Source organism: Carcharhinus amblyrhynchos, chromosome 9 (assembly GCF_965287045.1).
Source record: "Carcharhinus amblyrhynchos chromosome 9, sCarAmb.v2.hapA, whole genome shotgun sequence".
Lineage (NCBI taxonomy): Eukaryota > Metazoa > Chordata > Chondrichthyes > Carcharhiniformes > Carcharhinidae > Carcharhinus > Carcharhinus amblyrhynchos.
This window is the reverse complement of record NC_137332.1, coordinates 60,457,960-60,470,756: the sequence shown is the minus strand read 5'-3', so window position 1 is coordinate 60,470,756 and position 12,797 is coordinate 60,457,960. Positions and strand designations below refer to the sequence as shown.

At 43.6% G+C, this 12,797-nt stretch overlaps 2 protein-coding genes across 5 annotated transcripts in view; one reads left to right on the top strand and one right to left on the bottom strand.

Moving 5' to 3' along the window:
• Window positions 1-387, bottom strand: part of dph5 (diphthamide biosynthesis 5) — a 74,230-nt gene extending 73,843 nt beyond the window's left edge. The window contains exon 1 of the mRNA XM_080196599.1: window positions 162-387. Coding sequence (XP_080052725.1) covers window positions 162-296 — 135 coding nt within the window. The 5' untranslated portion in view covers window positions 297-387. The remainder of the gene's footprint in view (window positions 1-161) is intronic.
• Window positions 388-468: 81 nt separating this feature from the next.
• LOC145347864 (putative oxidoreductase ZK1290.5) overlaps window positions 469-12,797 on the top strand; it is a 118,874-nt gene continuing 106,545 nt past the window's right edge. For all 4 annotated transcript variants that reach the window (XR_013887863.1, XM_080195800.1, XM_080195802.1 and 1 more), the window contains exon 1: window positions 469-604. Coding sequence is in view for 3 of the 4 variants with exons in the window: in XM_080195800.1 (XP_080051926.1) it covers window positions 529-604 (76 nt within the window). In the remaining variant the exon portion in view is untranslated. The remainder of the gene's footprint in view (window positions 605-12,797) is intronic.

Sequence of the window (12,797 nt, the reverse complement as noted above, 5' to 3'; positions counted from 1 at the left end):
TTCATGGTGCACTTTCAATGTGTTATCTTGTGATAAAGGCTGGGGATTACTGAGAACCCTCACAACAGTATCATTTGATGGCTGGGAATACTGCATTAGGAATGATGCTGTTCTCCTGAAAAGGACATGCTGGCTGTATGGGCGCGCAGACACACACATACCAGCACTTCCTTGCCGACAGTCAGGAGGGAGGTATAGGCCTCCAAGTAGACCCGGCTGCATTTCCTCACGATCTCCAGTCCTTTCACTGTAATGTCCCGGGCATCCCCCAACCCCAAGCCGATCAAATACAGCATTCTGCAGGCCTCTCACGACATGAACACTCAGTGCCTCTGAGGATGAGCTGCAGTCAGCAACCCGGCTCTCCGAGCGCCATCACCATGGCAACAGCTCAGATTACGGCAAAGTCTGCATTACACCCGGCGGCACTTAGCGACGTTTTTGCGACCTTGTAACCAAGTTGAGGGGGGGATGGGATTCCTGAGCCTGATGGGCCAAGGGTGAAATATTCTTATTTGACACGTGGAAATGGAGGCACTGGAAGGGCCTGGGACTCGGACTGTGGAGTTGGCGAATGGGCTGAAAATCCCAATATTAGGTCTTGGTGAGTGATAGTGTCTGTGGAGCTGGCTGACTCAATGTAACCTGATACAAACCCCATCCTGGCCCTTGCATTGCACCAAGCTTGGTAAAATCACTCCTGCCAGTTTAAGTATGTGACCAAATTTGCAAAACAAAGCCACATGTTACATAATACCCAAAAGCAAATATCCTTTTCTATTCGTGGGATATGGCTGACACTGACAAGGCCAGCATTTAGATCATAAAACATAGGACCAGAATTAGGCCACTTGGCCCATCGAATCTGTCCTGCTGTTCAATCTTGGCTGTTTTTTTTCTCATCCCCATTCTCCTGCCTTTTCCCCATAACCCCTAATCCCCTTATTAATCAAGAACCTATCTATCTCTGTCTTAAAGACACTCAGTAACCTGGCTTCCACAGCCTTTTGCGGCAAAGATTTCCACAGATTCACCAATTTCTGGTTGAAGAAACTCCTCCTCATCTGTGTTTTAAAGGATCGTCCCTTTAGCCTGAGGTTGTGCCCTCTGGTTCTAGTTTTTCCTACTAGTAGAAACGTTCTCTCCATGTCCATTCTATCCAGGCCTCTCAGTATCCTGTAAGTTTCAATAAGATTTAATGCCTATCTGCAATAGACCAGGCTGGCGACTGTGTCCTTCAGAACTCTGCCTACTTTGTAAGTAATGGCAGTGCCAACCAACACTTGTTGATAGACATTCAAGTAAACCACCCAATGTCAGTGCCTGCAGTGTTTCTTACAAGTAGTGTGCAACATGAGGACCATAGATTTATTAGCCAAAGGAGGGAGGTAGGTTATAATCAGTAGAAACTTTCCTCGTCCATATTTGACCTAATGTTCAGCCCCATGAGACTTCACGGAGTTCAGAGTCAATGTTGAGGACACCCAGAGCCACCCCTCAACTGTATATCTCTGTGTCACCACCTCTAGTGGATCTGTCCTGCTAGTGGCAAAGTTGTAACCAGGGATGGTAATGGAGAGATGTGGAACTTTGGAAATATGTGATTCTGTGAATATGTCAGACTAATGCTTGACTAATTAGTGGGATAATTGTGTGGCACAAATTCTCCAAATGTTCTTGAGGAGGACCTTGATTTGATTTGATTTGATTTTTATTATTGTCACATGTATTAGTATACAGTGAAAAGTTTTGTTTCTTGCACACTATACAGACAAAGCATACCATTCCTAGAGAAGGAAACAAGAGAGTGCAGAATGTAGTGTTACAGTCATAGCTAGGGTGTAGAGAAAGATCAACTTAATCCAAGGTAGGCCTATTCAAAAGTCTGATGGCAGCAGAAAAGAAGCTGTTCTTGAGTCTGTTAATACTTGATCTCAGACTTTTGTATCTTTTTCCCAATGGAATAAGGTGGAAGAGAGAATTTCCAGGGTCCGTGTGGTCCTGAGGCAGCGGGAAGTGTAGACAGAGCCAGTGGATGGGAGGCTGGTTTGGATTGGGCTACATTCACGACCTTTTGTAATATCTTGGGCAGAGCAGGAGCCATACCAAGTTGTGATATAAATAGAAAGAATGCTTTCTATCGTGTATCTGTAAAGCATCTTGGTGGATTGTTGGGATGGATTTACTATTACCATAAAACAAAAAATACTGGAAACTCTCAGCAGGTTTGACATCATCTGTGGAAAGAGAATAGAACCAACGTTTTGAGTCAGGATGACCCTTCATCAGAGCTGAAGACAAGGCAAATAGGAGATTTATACTGTAGGGATTGGGGGGTGGGGAGTGCTGTTGGTGGAAAGGCGACTGTAATTATTAGGATTGCAAAGACAAAAAAAAGGAATGTAAATGCTGATGATAAAGGCTAGGCTTTGTGCTAATAGCATCCATTAAGAGTTTGCAATGGCAGAACAAGGGTGCAAAACATTGGAATGTGGCACACCTTATTGGAGTTGGGGGGCTGATGAAAAAAGATAGAATGTGAGATTTTAAGTGTGGAAAATTTTTTAAAAAGTAATAAATTGATTCATAAGATGAAAAGAAAAAACAAATGGAAGTGTGTGGAGGAGGGAGTTCATGCTCTGAAGTTGTTGAACGCCATATTCAGTCCAGAAAGCTGTAAAATGCCTAATTGGAAGATGATGTGCTGTTCCTCCCCTTTATGTTAGGCTTCAGTAGAATATTGCAAAAGGCCAAGGACAGCCATGTGGACAAGAGATCAGAATGATGGGTTGAAATGGCAAATGACAGGAAGGTCTGGGCTCTGTTTGCAGATGGATCAAAGATGTTCTGCAAAGCGATCACCCAGTCTGCATTTGGTCTGGTGTAGAGTAGATTGCATTGGGAGGAGCAAATGCAATAGACCAGGTTAAAGGAGGCGCACATGAAGCACTGCTCCATCTGAAAAGTGGGTTTGGAACTTGGGATAGTGAGCACAGAGGAGATGAAGGAGCAGGTATTATCCCTTCTATGATTGCGTGGGAAGGTGCCATTGGAGATGGGTGAGGTGTTGCATTTAATGGAGGAGTGGACCAGGATGACCAAGAGGAATGGTTTCTGCAGAATCCTGGGTTGATTGGAAGGATGATGGATGGAACTTCTATTGGAATCCATGTGGGGTAAGTTGGAGATGGAGACAGTTGCTGAGGAAGGAAATATGACTGTGAAGGCAAATTTTGGTAGACACCAAAAAAAATACTTTTCAGATGAAGCAGCACTTCACCTGCTCCTCCTTTAATCTGGTCTATTGCATTTGCAGCTCTCAATGTGGTCTACTCTACATTAGGGAGACCAAACACAGACTAGGTGACTGCTTTGCAGAACACCTCCAGTCCATCCACAAGCAGGAGCCAGACCTTCCTGTCACTTACCACTTCAACACACCATGCTCTCATGTTCACATGTCCATCCTTGGCCAATTGCAATGTTCCAACGAAGCCCAAACTGGAGGAACAGCACCTGATCTTCCAATTAGGCACTTTACAGCCTTCCAGTCTGAACATTGAGTTCAACAACTTAAAGCATGAGCTTTTCATTTCCATTTATTTTTAAAAATGTTGTTTCTTCTTTTCATGTTTTTTTACTTTAAATTCTCATTTTTATTTTCCACTTCTAAAATCTTGCTTTCCATCTTGTTTCACCCCTCTCCCCACTCCACTAAGGCCATGTGCCACATTTTTACACTCTGCCTTTGTTTTCCCATTTACAAATTCCAATCTCTTAATGGATGCTATTAGAACCAGCCTTTGTCATCACCCTTTATGTTTCCTTTGCCTTGTTGTCATAGAGTCGTAGAAGTTTACAGCGTGGAAACAGTCCCTTAAACCCAACTAGTCCATGCTGCCCTTTTTTTAAAACAAGTAAGCTAGTCCCAATTGCCTGCATTTGGCCCATATCCCTCGATAGCCATCTTACTCATCTAACTGTCTAAATGCTTTGTAAAAGACAAAACGGTACCTGCCTGTAGTACTACCTCTGGCAGCTTGTTCCAGACACTCACAAACCTTTGTGAGAAAAAAATTGGCCCTCTGGACCCTTTTGCATCTCTCCCGTCTCACTTTAAACCTATGCCCTCTATGCTATCCCTATCAATTACAGCCACCCCCCCCCCCCCCCCCCCCCCACCTCTGAGAAGGGGTCATCCTGCACCAAAACGTTAGCTCTATTCTCTCTCCACAATTGTTGTCAAACTTGCTGAGATTTTCCAGCTTTTTTTTTTGTTTTTGTTTCAGTTTCCAGTATCGGCAGTAATTTCCCTTTATCTTAGCGTTTACTGTTGCGTCTGGTGCTTGGGTTCATGCTTGGTGGCCTGTCCAGTTATATTTTTATTTCTAGCCTCTTGATGCAGCTGAATCAAAGGCAAAATACTGCAGATGTTAGACATCTGAAATAAAAACAGAAGATGATGCAAATACTGAACAGTTCAAGCAGCACCTGTGGAGAAAAATGAAATTAATGTTTCAGGTCGATGGTCTGAACTGAAGAAAGATAGAAACATGATAGAAATATTTTTAGGTTGACACTAGGTGGTCCTGTCCATTTTTATTTTTATTTGTAGGGATTCGATACAACCACTTCAAAAGCAATATACTGTAATTGCTGGAAATGTGTTAGGTTTTGAGCCAGTGGAAGAGGGGAGGAGACATAAAGAACAAAAGGGAAAGTCACTCATAGAGAGGTAGGAAAGATTAAATGATAAAAGGCTCCATGGTACAAAAGTCAAAGAGTGTGACAAAAGGTATAGTAAAGATACAAAGGATATATCCATATGAGATGTGAATGGCTGCATAGCGATAGTCCAAATGCAAAAAAATACAAAATAGGAGTAAACAAGCAAAAGATAGAAGAAAAGGTTATGAATGAAAAATATTTAATTCTATTTTTGAGTCCAAAGGCTGTAGAGTGTTGAATCTTGGTTTTGGTACCACAAAATCTTTCAACATCTAATCTTGCCTGCCTTCCATCCTATTGCAGACATTCCCTTTTGCCCTTGCTGCTCCCTTCCACCGAGAGCCCCCTTTCATTCCCACAAACCTGTTACATGTCTATCTTTCTTCAGTTTTGCTGAAAGGTCAATAACCTGAAAAGTTCATTCTCTTTCTCTTCACAGATACTGACTGACCTGCTGAATATTTCCAGCAGTTTTTGTTTTTATACAACTGGCCATTTGCTTGGTCATTTCAGAGGGTGGTTAACGGTCAGCTACATTTCTGTGGGTCTGGAGTCACATGCACCCTAGACTAGTTAAGGATAGTGATTTCCTTCCCTTAAAAAATGAGCTAGGTGAGATTTTGTGGCATTCTAATAGCTTTTTAGTCTCCTTCACTGAACCCAGCTTTTTATTACAATATTTTAGTTCATTAATTGCATTTAAATTCCACAGCTGCTGCAGTAGGATTTGAACTGTTGGCTCTGGACCCCAAGTCCAGATCTCCTGATTACTAGTCCAATAACATAATCACTATGATACCGTTCCATTAATGTAGTATTTCCCCCAACATTGCAAGTCCTGGAAACTGGGTCATGCTCTTTATATACGTTCTAAACCACCATAACTAGTACCCGATTGTAGTGTGAAAAAACATTTCCTACAGAAGACAGTTTGTGCTGGCTCAAAAACAGACAACATATCTGCTACGAAGGTACCATTTATTCGTCTGAAAGGGAAAGGAAAATTAATCTGATAAAAGATCACACCTATTTCTGTTTCACACTTTGCTAAGAAATCTGTGCCTCAGTGTCACCAAACAAGAACCGAACAATAACTTAATTGCAGTGTTAATGTAAGCCTACTTGTGACACTAATGAATAAAGGGGACCCATTTTAGAGGAATAGTTAATAAGGAACAAATCATAAAACAAAGAGAACTTGTAAAATGAACAAATAAGAATCCCTCTGTTGACTACACATTCCAGTTCTTGCAATGCGTACTGATTAGAGGTGGCCTCAAGTGTACAGGTTGCCACTGTGTGCTCCCACAGCATGCACAATAGCAAGACAGGCAGCCAGTAAACACCTTCCATGGGCTGCATCAGTTTCAGATACTGATTGAAACATTATGCATCTTGTGTATTTTTTATAATAGTCCAGGACATGTGCAGTGAGGAGCTTCACAGAAAATTTCAATTGAGAGGCTGTATCTTTATTGAAAGGTGCTAACTACTTTTTTTGACATATATTCCAGTGTGATGTTGCTTGTTAGGTTGAAATAGTTTGTCTTATTAAAAACAGTCACTGAACCCTTGGTATGTGAAGCTTCCTTAGCTCATCTACACTAACAATTCTCTGCCTACACCGGTTTTTCAGTTGAAGCTGTGAACTTAATGAATTCTGTGCCATTCTGTGAAGTGGTGTTAAAGTAAAGAACACCTGCATATCTTGACGTAGGTAATATCACCACATGTGCAAACAGGAAATAAAGGTGTTAACAGTGTAAATGCTTTAGCTTTACTCAGTCTTTTAGTATAAGTTAATAATAACTTCGGTTATCTTACCAGCAACTGGGGTTAAGGAATAATATTCCAAGTGCATGTTGGAATGCCGTAGAATTTGATGTCATACAACCAGATGTGTAATAAGTGCTACATGAAAAAAATGCTTAAGGTTAAATAGTGGTTAGGGAATGGCTGAAGGAGACGAAGTAGTGGGTATTGAGTGGGGTGGGAGTATATCAGTTTGGAGAGGAGTGGTATGTTGAGTGCATCATATTTACAGAAAAACTTGGACTCCGAAGCACTTCGATATTGTCAGATGGGGAAGAAATAATTAAGCCTGCCAAAGATCAAGATATCTGAAAGGAAACTCAGTTTAATTATTCAGTCATTATGGGGTAGTAATCAAGAAACCATAAAATTATTTAGGCGACCTTGTAAAATCAGTGGAGGATAAGTCTTAAGACTGTCTTGCTGAAGTCATGTGGCATTCTGGTCAGGTTGCATCTGAGTACTGCCCTTAATTAGTCATTTGAGGCCTAGTGAAACTTTCAAAGTCTAGAAATCATAGTGTCAGGGACCACAATGCTGATTTCTAATGCCAGAAGACTGATTTTGAGGAAAGCCTCAAAAAGCTCAGACTTTTCAACTTTGAGCAGAGGCAGAAAACAGGAAATAGGGCAGAATTTAACCTGCGTGATGGGGTTCTTATCTGCCAACTTGCAAGTGCCCCATATTGTTTCTGTTTAGAAGGCCAACTGCAGTAAGTGCCAATCAGACATTTAACTAGGCAGTGGAGAACATTCTGCAGGATCAAGAACCCCAGAGGACAGAGGTTCTGTCTGCCAAGAACTATGGGCTAATCAGAGGCTGATAGCATTTCAGTAGCTGTACTGGGAGAGTGATGGCTGCTGTTGGTTGTGCCCACATGCTAGACTCAGGATCACCAAGAGACCCTCCGAAGAGGAAAGTGGCAGGAAGCGAGGTGGGAACTGTGGGGAAGAGGGTTTGGCAACAAGCGCAGGTCAGTGGCTCTCAGCAGACACACCCCTTCCCAATTCTGGGTCCCTTGTTCAGACACTGAGTGCCACACCTAAGATGCAGGCAGAAAGATGGGTGACTGCTAGAAACAGCAGGCAGTCAGTGCAGGAATCCCCTGTGCTTGATACCATCTCTAATAAGTTTACCGTTTGGATAGTGTTGTGGGGAGGATGGCCTATCAGGGGATAATAGCAGTAGCAGCAGTGGTGGCACCATGGCTGGCTCTGTTGTTAAGCAGGGAGGGACAAAGAGCACTAGAGGAATAGTTGTAGGAGACTATAGTTAGGGGTGCAGGTAGGTGCTTCTGTGGGCATGAAAGAGACTCTAGGATGGTACATTGCCTCCCTGATGCTAGGGTCCATGGTGTCTCTGAATGGGCAGAAAAAAGCCTGAAGGGAAAAGATAAACAGCTAGAGGTTGTGATAAAAATTGGTACTAAAGACATAGGTAGGAAGAGTGACGAGGCCCTGCAGCAGCAGTTTAGGGAGTTAGGTAGAAAGTTAAAAAGCAGGACCTCTAGGATTGTAATTTCAGGATTACTCCCTGTGCCATGTGCCAGTGAGGCTAGAAATAGGAAGATAGTACAGCTCAACACGTGGCTAAAAATCAAGTGTAGGAGAGAGACTTTCAGACATCTGGACTATTGGGATCTCTTCTGACATCTGGACTATTGGGATCTCTTCTGATATTTGGACTATTGGAATCTCTTCTGGGGCAAGTGAGACCTGTACAAGAAGGATGGGTTGCATCTAAACAGGAAGGGCATAAATATCCTGGCTGGGAAGTTTGCTAGTGTCACATGGGAGGATTTAAACGAGTTTGGCGGGGAGGGGGGGTGGTGGGAACAAAAGCAAAGGTGAATTAACTGAAGAGGAATGAGAGTAGGTTCAGTAAGATTCAGAGGAAGAGCAGGCAGGGTGTGGTTGCTAATCAAAGAGGGTCTAGTGGACTGACATACATTTATTTCAATGCGAGAAGTTTAACAGGTAAGGCAGATGAACTTAGATTGAATTAATACTTGGAACTATGATGTTGTTGCCATTACAGAGAATTGGTTAAGGGAAGGACAGGCTTGGCAGCTTAACATTCCAGGAAACAGATGTTTCAGGCGGGATAGAGGGGGATGTAAAAGGGGTGGGGGATTTGCACTACTGGTCAAGGCCAATATCACAACTGTACTACGGGAGGGCACTTTCAAGGGGTCATACAGCGAGGCAATATGGATAGAGGTCAGAAATAGGAAGGATTTGGTCACAATGTTGGGGGTTTATTATAAGCCTCCCAACAGCCAACAGTGACCACAATTCAGTAAGCTTTAAGGTACTGATGGATAAAGATAAGTATAGTACTCAAGTTAAGGTGCTAAATTGGGGGAAGGCTAATTACAACAATATTAGGCAAGAACAGAAGAATGTAGACTGGGGGCAGATGTTTGAGAACAAATCAACATCTGGCATGTGGGAGGCTTTCAAGTGTAAGTTGGTAGGAATTCAGGCCTGCACATTCCTGTAAGGATGAAGGATAAGTATGGCAAGTTTTGGGAACCTTGGTTAACAAAAGATATTGTGAGCCTGGTCAAAGAGAAAAGAGAAGCATTTGTCAAAGTTAGGAGGTTAGGCACAATGAAGCAAGTGGGGAATACAAGAGAAGTAGAAAGAAACTTAAGCAAGGAGTAAGGAGGGCTAAAAGGGGCCACAAAAAGTCATTGGCTAGCAGAATTAAGGAAATTCTCAAGGCTTTTTCTACATATATAAAGAGCAAGAGGGTAGCCATGGAGAAGGTTGGCCTGCCCAAGCACAGGAGAGGGAATCTATACGTGGAGCCAGAGGAAATGGGTGAGTATTAAATGAATGCTTTGCGTCAGATTTCACCAAAGAGAAGGACTTGGTGAAGGATGAATCTGGGGAAAAGTATGTTTTGGGTCATGTTGAGGTCAAAAAGGAGGCAGTATTGGTGTTCTTAAGGTAGAAGTTCTCAGGCTTGATGGAATATAAACAGAACAAAGAACAACTCAGCACGGGAAACAGGCCCTTCGGCCCAACAAGCCCACGTCGCCATTTCAACAAAGCATTTTCCTACACCTACCCTGCCCCGTGTGTATGTGAATGGTACCCCTAATGAAGCCAGATTCAGGGGAGAATAGTGTAGGGTCAATTTGGTACACCAATCAGCCTAAGAGCACATCTTTGGGGTGTGGGAGGAAACCAGAGGAAACCCACGCAACCACAGGGAGAATGCGCAAACTCCCACAGACACAGGCCCAAATCCATGTGTCTGCACAGCGAGCAGTGATAGTCATTGAGCTGTTGTGGTGCCCGTCTGCTGGTCCAGGATTAAGCACACACAGCGACACAAAGTACTAGGCCACTCTCGAAACCTCCAAGAGCAGCCCACGCACAACCCACCGTGTGCATGCCCCTCGTTTGACAACAAGGTGGACCGACACCTGTGGATTAAAAGAGACAAAAACATTAACATGTAATACTACATTCCCAGTGTCGTCCCGAGGATCTGACCCTTTTTAATACCGTCTACTATAACCCTCCATCCCTGTTTCGTTCATGTGTCTATCTAAGTAAACCTTAAACAAGTCCAACGTGCTTGCCTCCACCACCTTACTTGGCAGCGCGTTCCATACCCTCACGACCCTCTGCGTGAAAAACCTTCCTCTCATATACAAATTATACTTCTCCCCCCTCACCCTTAGATCGTGACCTCTCGTAATAGTTGTCCCCAATCTAGGGAAAAGCCTACCACTGTTGACACTATCTATTCCCTTCATTATTTTATACACCTCTATCAGATCCCCCCTTAATCTCCGTCTTTCTAAGGAGAAGAGCCCAGTTTTTCCAACCTTTCCTCGTAACTCAGTCCTTCCATGCCAGGCAACATCCTGGTAAACCTCCTCTGCACCCTCTCCAGGGTCTCCACGTCCTTCCGGTAGTAAGGTGACCAGAACTGGATGCAGTGCTCCAAATGCAGCCTAACCAACATTCTGTACAACTGAAGCATTAGACGACAGCTCTTATACTCTATACCCCTTCCTATAAAGGCTAGCATTCCGTAAGCTTTCTTCACAACCTTCTCTACCTGTGTTGACATTTTCAGAGACTTGTGCACCTGCGCTCCCAGGTCCCTGTGTATTTCTATACTCTTAATCGATCTACCTTTTATCATGTAACTCCTCCCTGCATTATTCCTTCCAAAATGCATCACCTCGCATTTGTCAGGATTAAATTCCATCTGCCATCTATCTGCCCAATATACCAACCTATCTATATCCTGCTGTGTCACCTGACAGTCTTCCTCAGTATCTGCCAATCCTGCCATCTTGGTGTCATCTGCAAACTTGCTGATCACACCACGTACGCCCTCTTCCAAGTCGTTTATATATAATACAAAGAGGAGAGGTCCCAGTACTGAGCCCTGCGGCACACCACTGGTGACTGACCTCCAGCCAGAAAAGGATCCTTCCACTACTACTCTCTGTCTCCTATTGCCCAGCCAGTTTTCAATCCATCTAGCTACCTGTCCTTGTATCCCATGTGCCTTAACCTTTTCTGCCAGCCTACCGTGAGGGACTTTGTCAAACGCCTTACTGAAATCCATATAGATGACATCAACAGCTTGCCCATTGTCAACCGTTTTTGTCACCTCCTCAAAAAATTCTACCAGATTCATAAGAACATAAGAAATAGGAGCAGGAGTAGGCCATCTAGCCCTTCGAGCCTGCCCTGCCATTCAATAAGATCATGGCTGATCTGTCGTGGCTCAGTTCCACATTCCCGCCCTCTCCCCATAACCCTTAATCCCCTCTCTTATCAAAAATCCATCAACCCGTGTCTTAAAAATATTTAGCGAGGTAGCCTCCACCACTTCAACGGGCAGAGAATTCCAGAGATTCACCACCCTTTGAGTGAAAAGGCAAGACCTCCCATGAACAAAGCCGTGTTGCATATCCCTAATCCGATCGCAACGCTCCAAATGCGCATACATCCTATCCCTAAGAATTTTTTCCAACAATTTTCCTACCACCGATGTCAAACTCACTGGTCTATAATTACCAGGGTTATCCCTACTACCCTAGAATATTGAGAGAGGCAAGGGAGGAGATTGCCGGCGCCTTGAGAGAAATCTTTATATCCCACTGGCTATATGGGAGATCCCATAAGATTGGAGAGGCCAATGGTGTTCTTTTGTTTAAGATAATCCAAGCATAATCCAGGTAATGACAGGCCGGTGAGCCTTTTGTCAATGATTGGGAAATTATTAGAGAGGACTCTTCGGGACAGGATTTACCCCCACTTGGAAATAAATTGACGTATTAGTGAGAGGCAACATGGTTTTGTGAAGGGGAGCTCATGTTTCACTTGACCAAGTTTTTCGAGGAAGTGATGAAGATGATTGAGAGTAGGGCAGTGGAAGTTGTCTACATGGATTTCGGTAAGGCCTTTGACAAGGTCCCTTATGGCAGACTGGTACAGAAGGTGAAGTTGCATGCAATCAGAAGTGAGCTGGCAAGATGGATCCAGAACTGGCTCGGTCACAGAAGGCTGAGGGTAGCAGTGGAAGGGTGTGTTTCTGAATAGAGGGCTGTGACAAGTGGCGTTCCTCAGGGATCTGTGCTGGGACCTTTGCTGTTTGTAATATGTACTAATGATTTGGAGGAAAACGTAACTGGTTTGATTAGTAAGTTTGCAGACAGCACAAAGGTTCATGGAATTGCAGACAGCGATGAGGACTGTCAAGATACAGCAGGATATAGATCGGTTGGAAAAATGGGCGGAGAAATGACAGATGGAGTTTAATCCAGACAAATGTGAGGTAATGCATTTTGGAAGGTTTAATATAGATAGGAAATGTACAGTAAATGGCAGAACTCTTAAGAGTATTGATAGGCAAAGGGGTCATGGTGTACAGGAGCACAGGTGGGAAAGTAATCAAGAAGGCATAAGGCATGCTTGTCTTCATCAGCTGGGCATTGAGTTTAAAAATTGGCAAGTCATGGAATATAGGCCCTGATTTTACTGGTACGCCCGCCACGAAACTGGGCAGGTGAGGCTCGCAGAACAGCATTCCCCATTGACCTCAGGTGCGATCTTAAGAGCCTCAGGCGGCTGTGCTGGTACAAATAGGGCCATAGTGTTGAATTTTGCTCATTCCACTACCAGAAGGATGTAGAGGCTTTGGAGAGGGTACAGAAAAGATTTACCAGGATGTTGCCTGGTGTGGAGGGCATTCGCTATGAGGAGAAATTGGAGAAACTT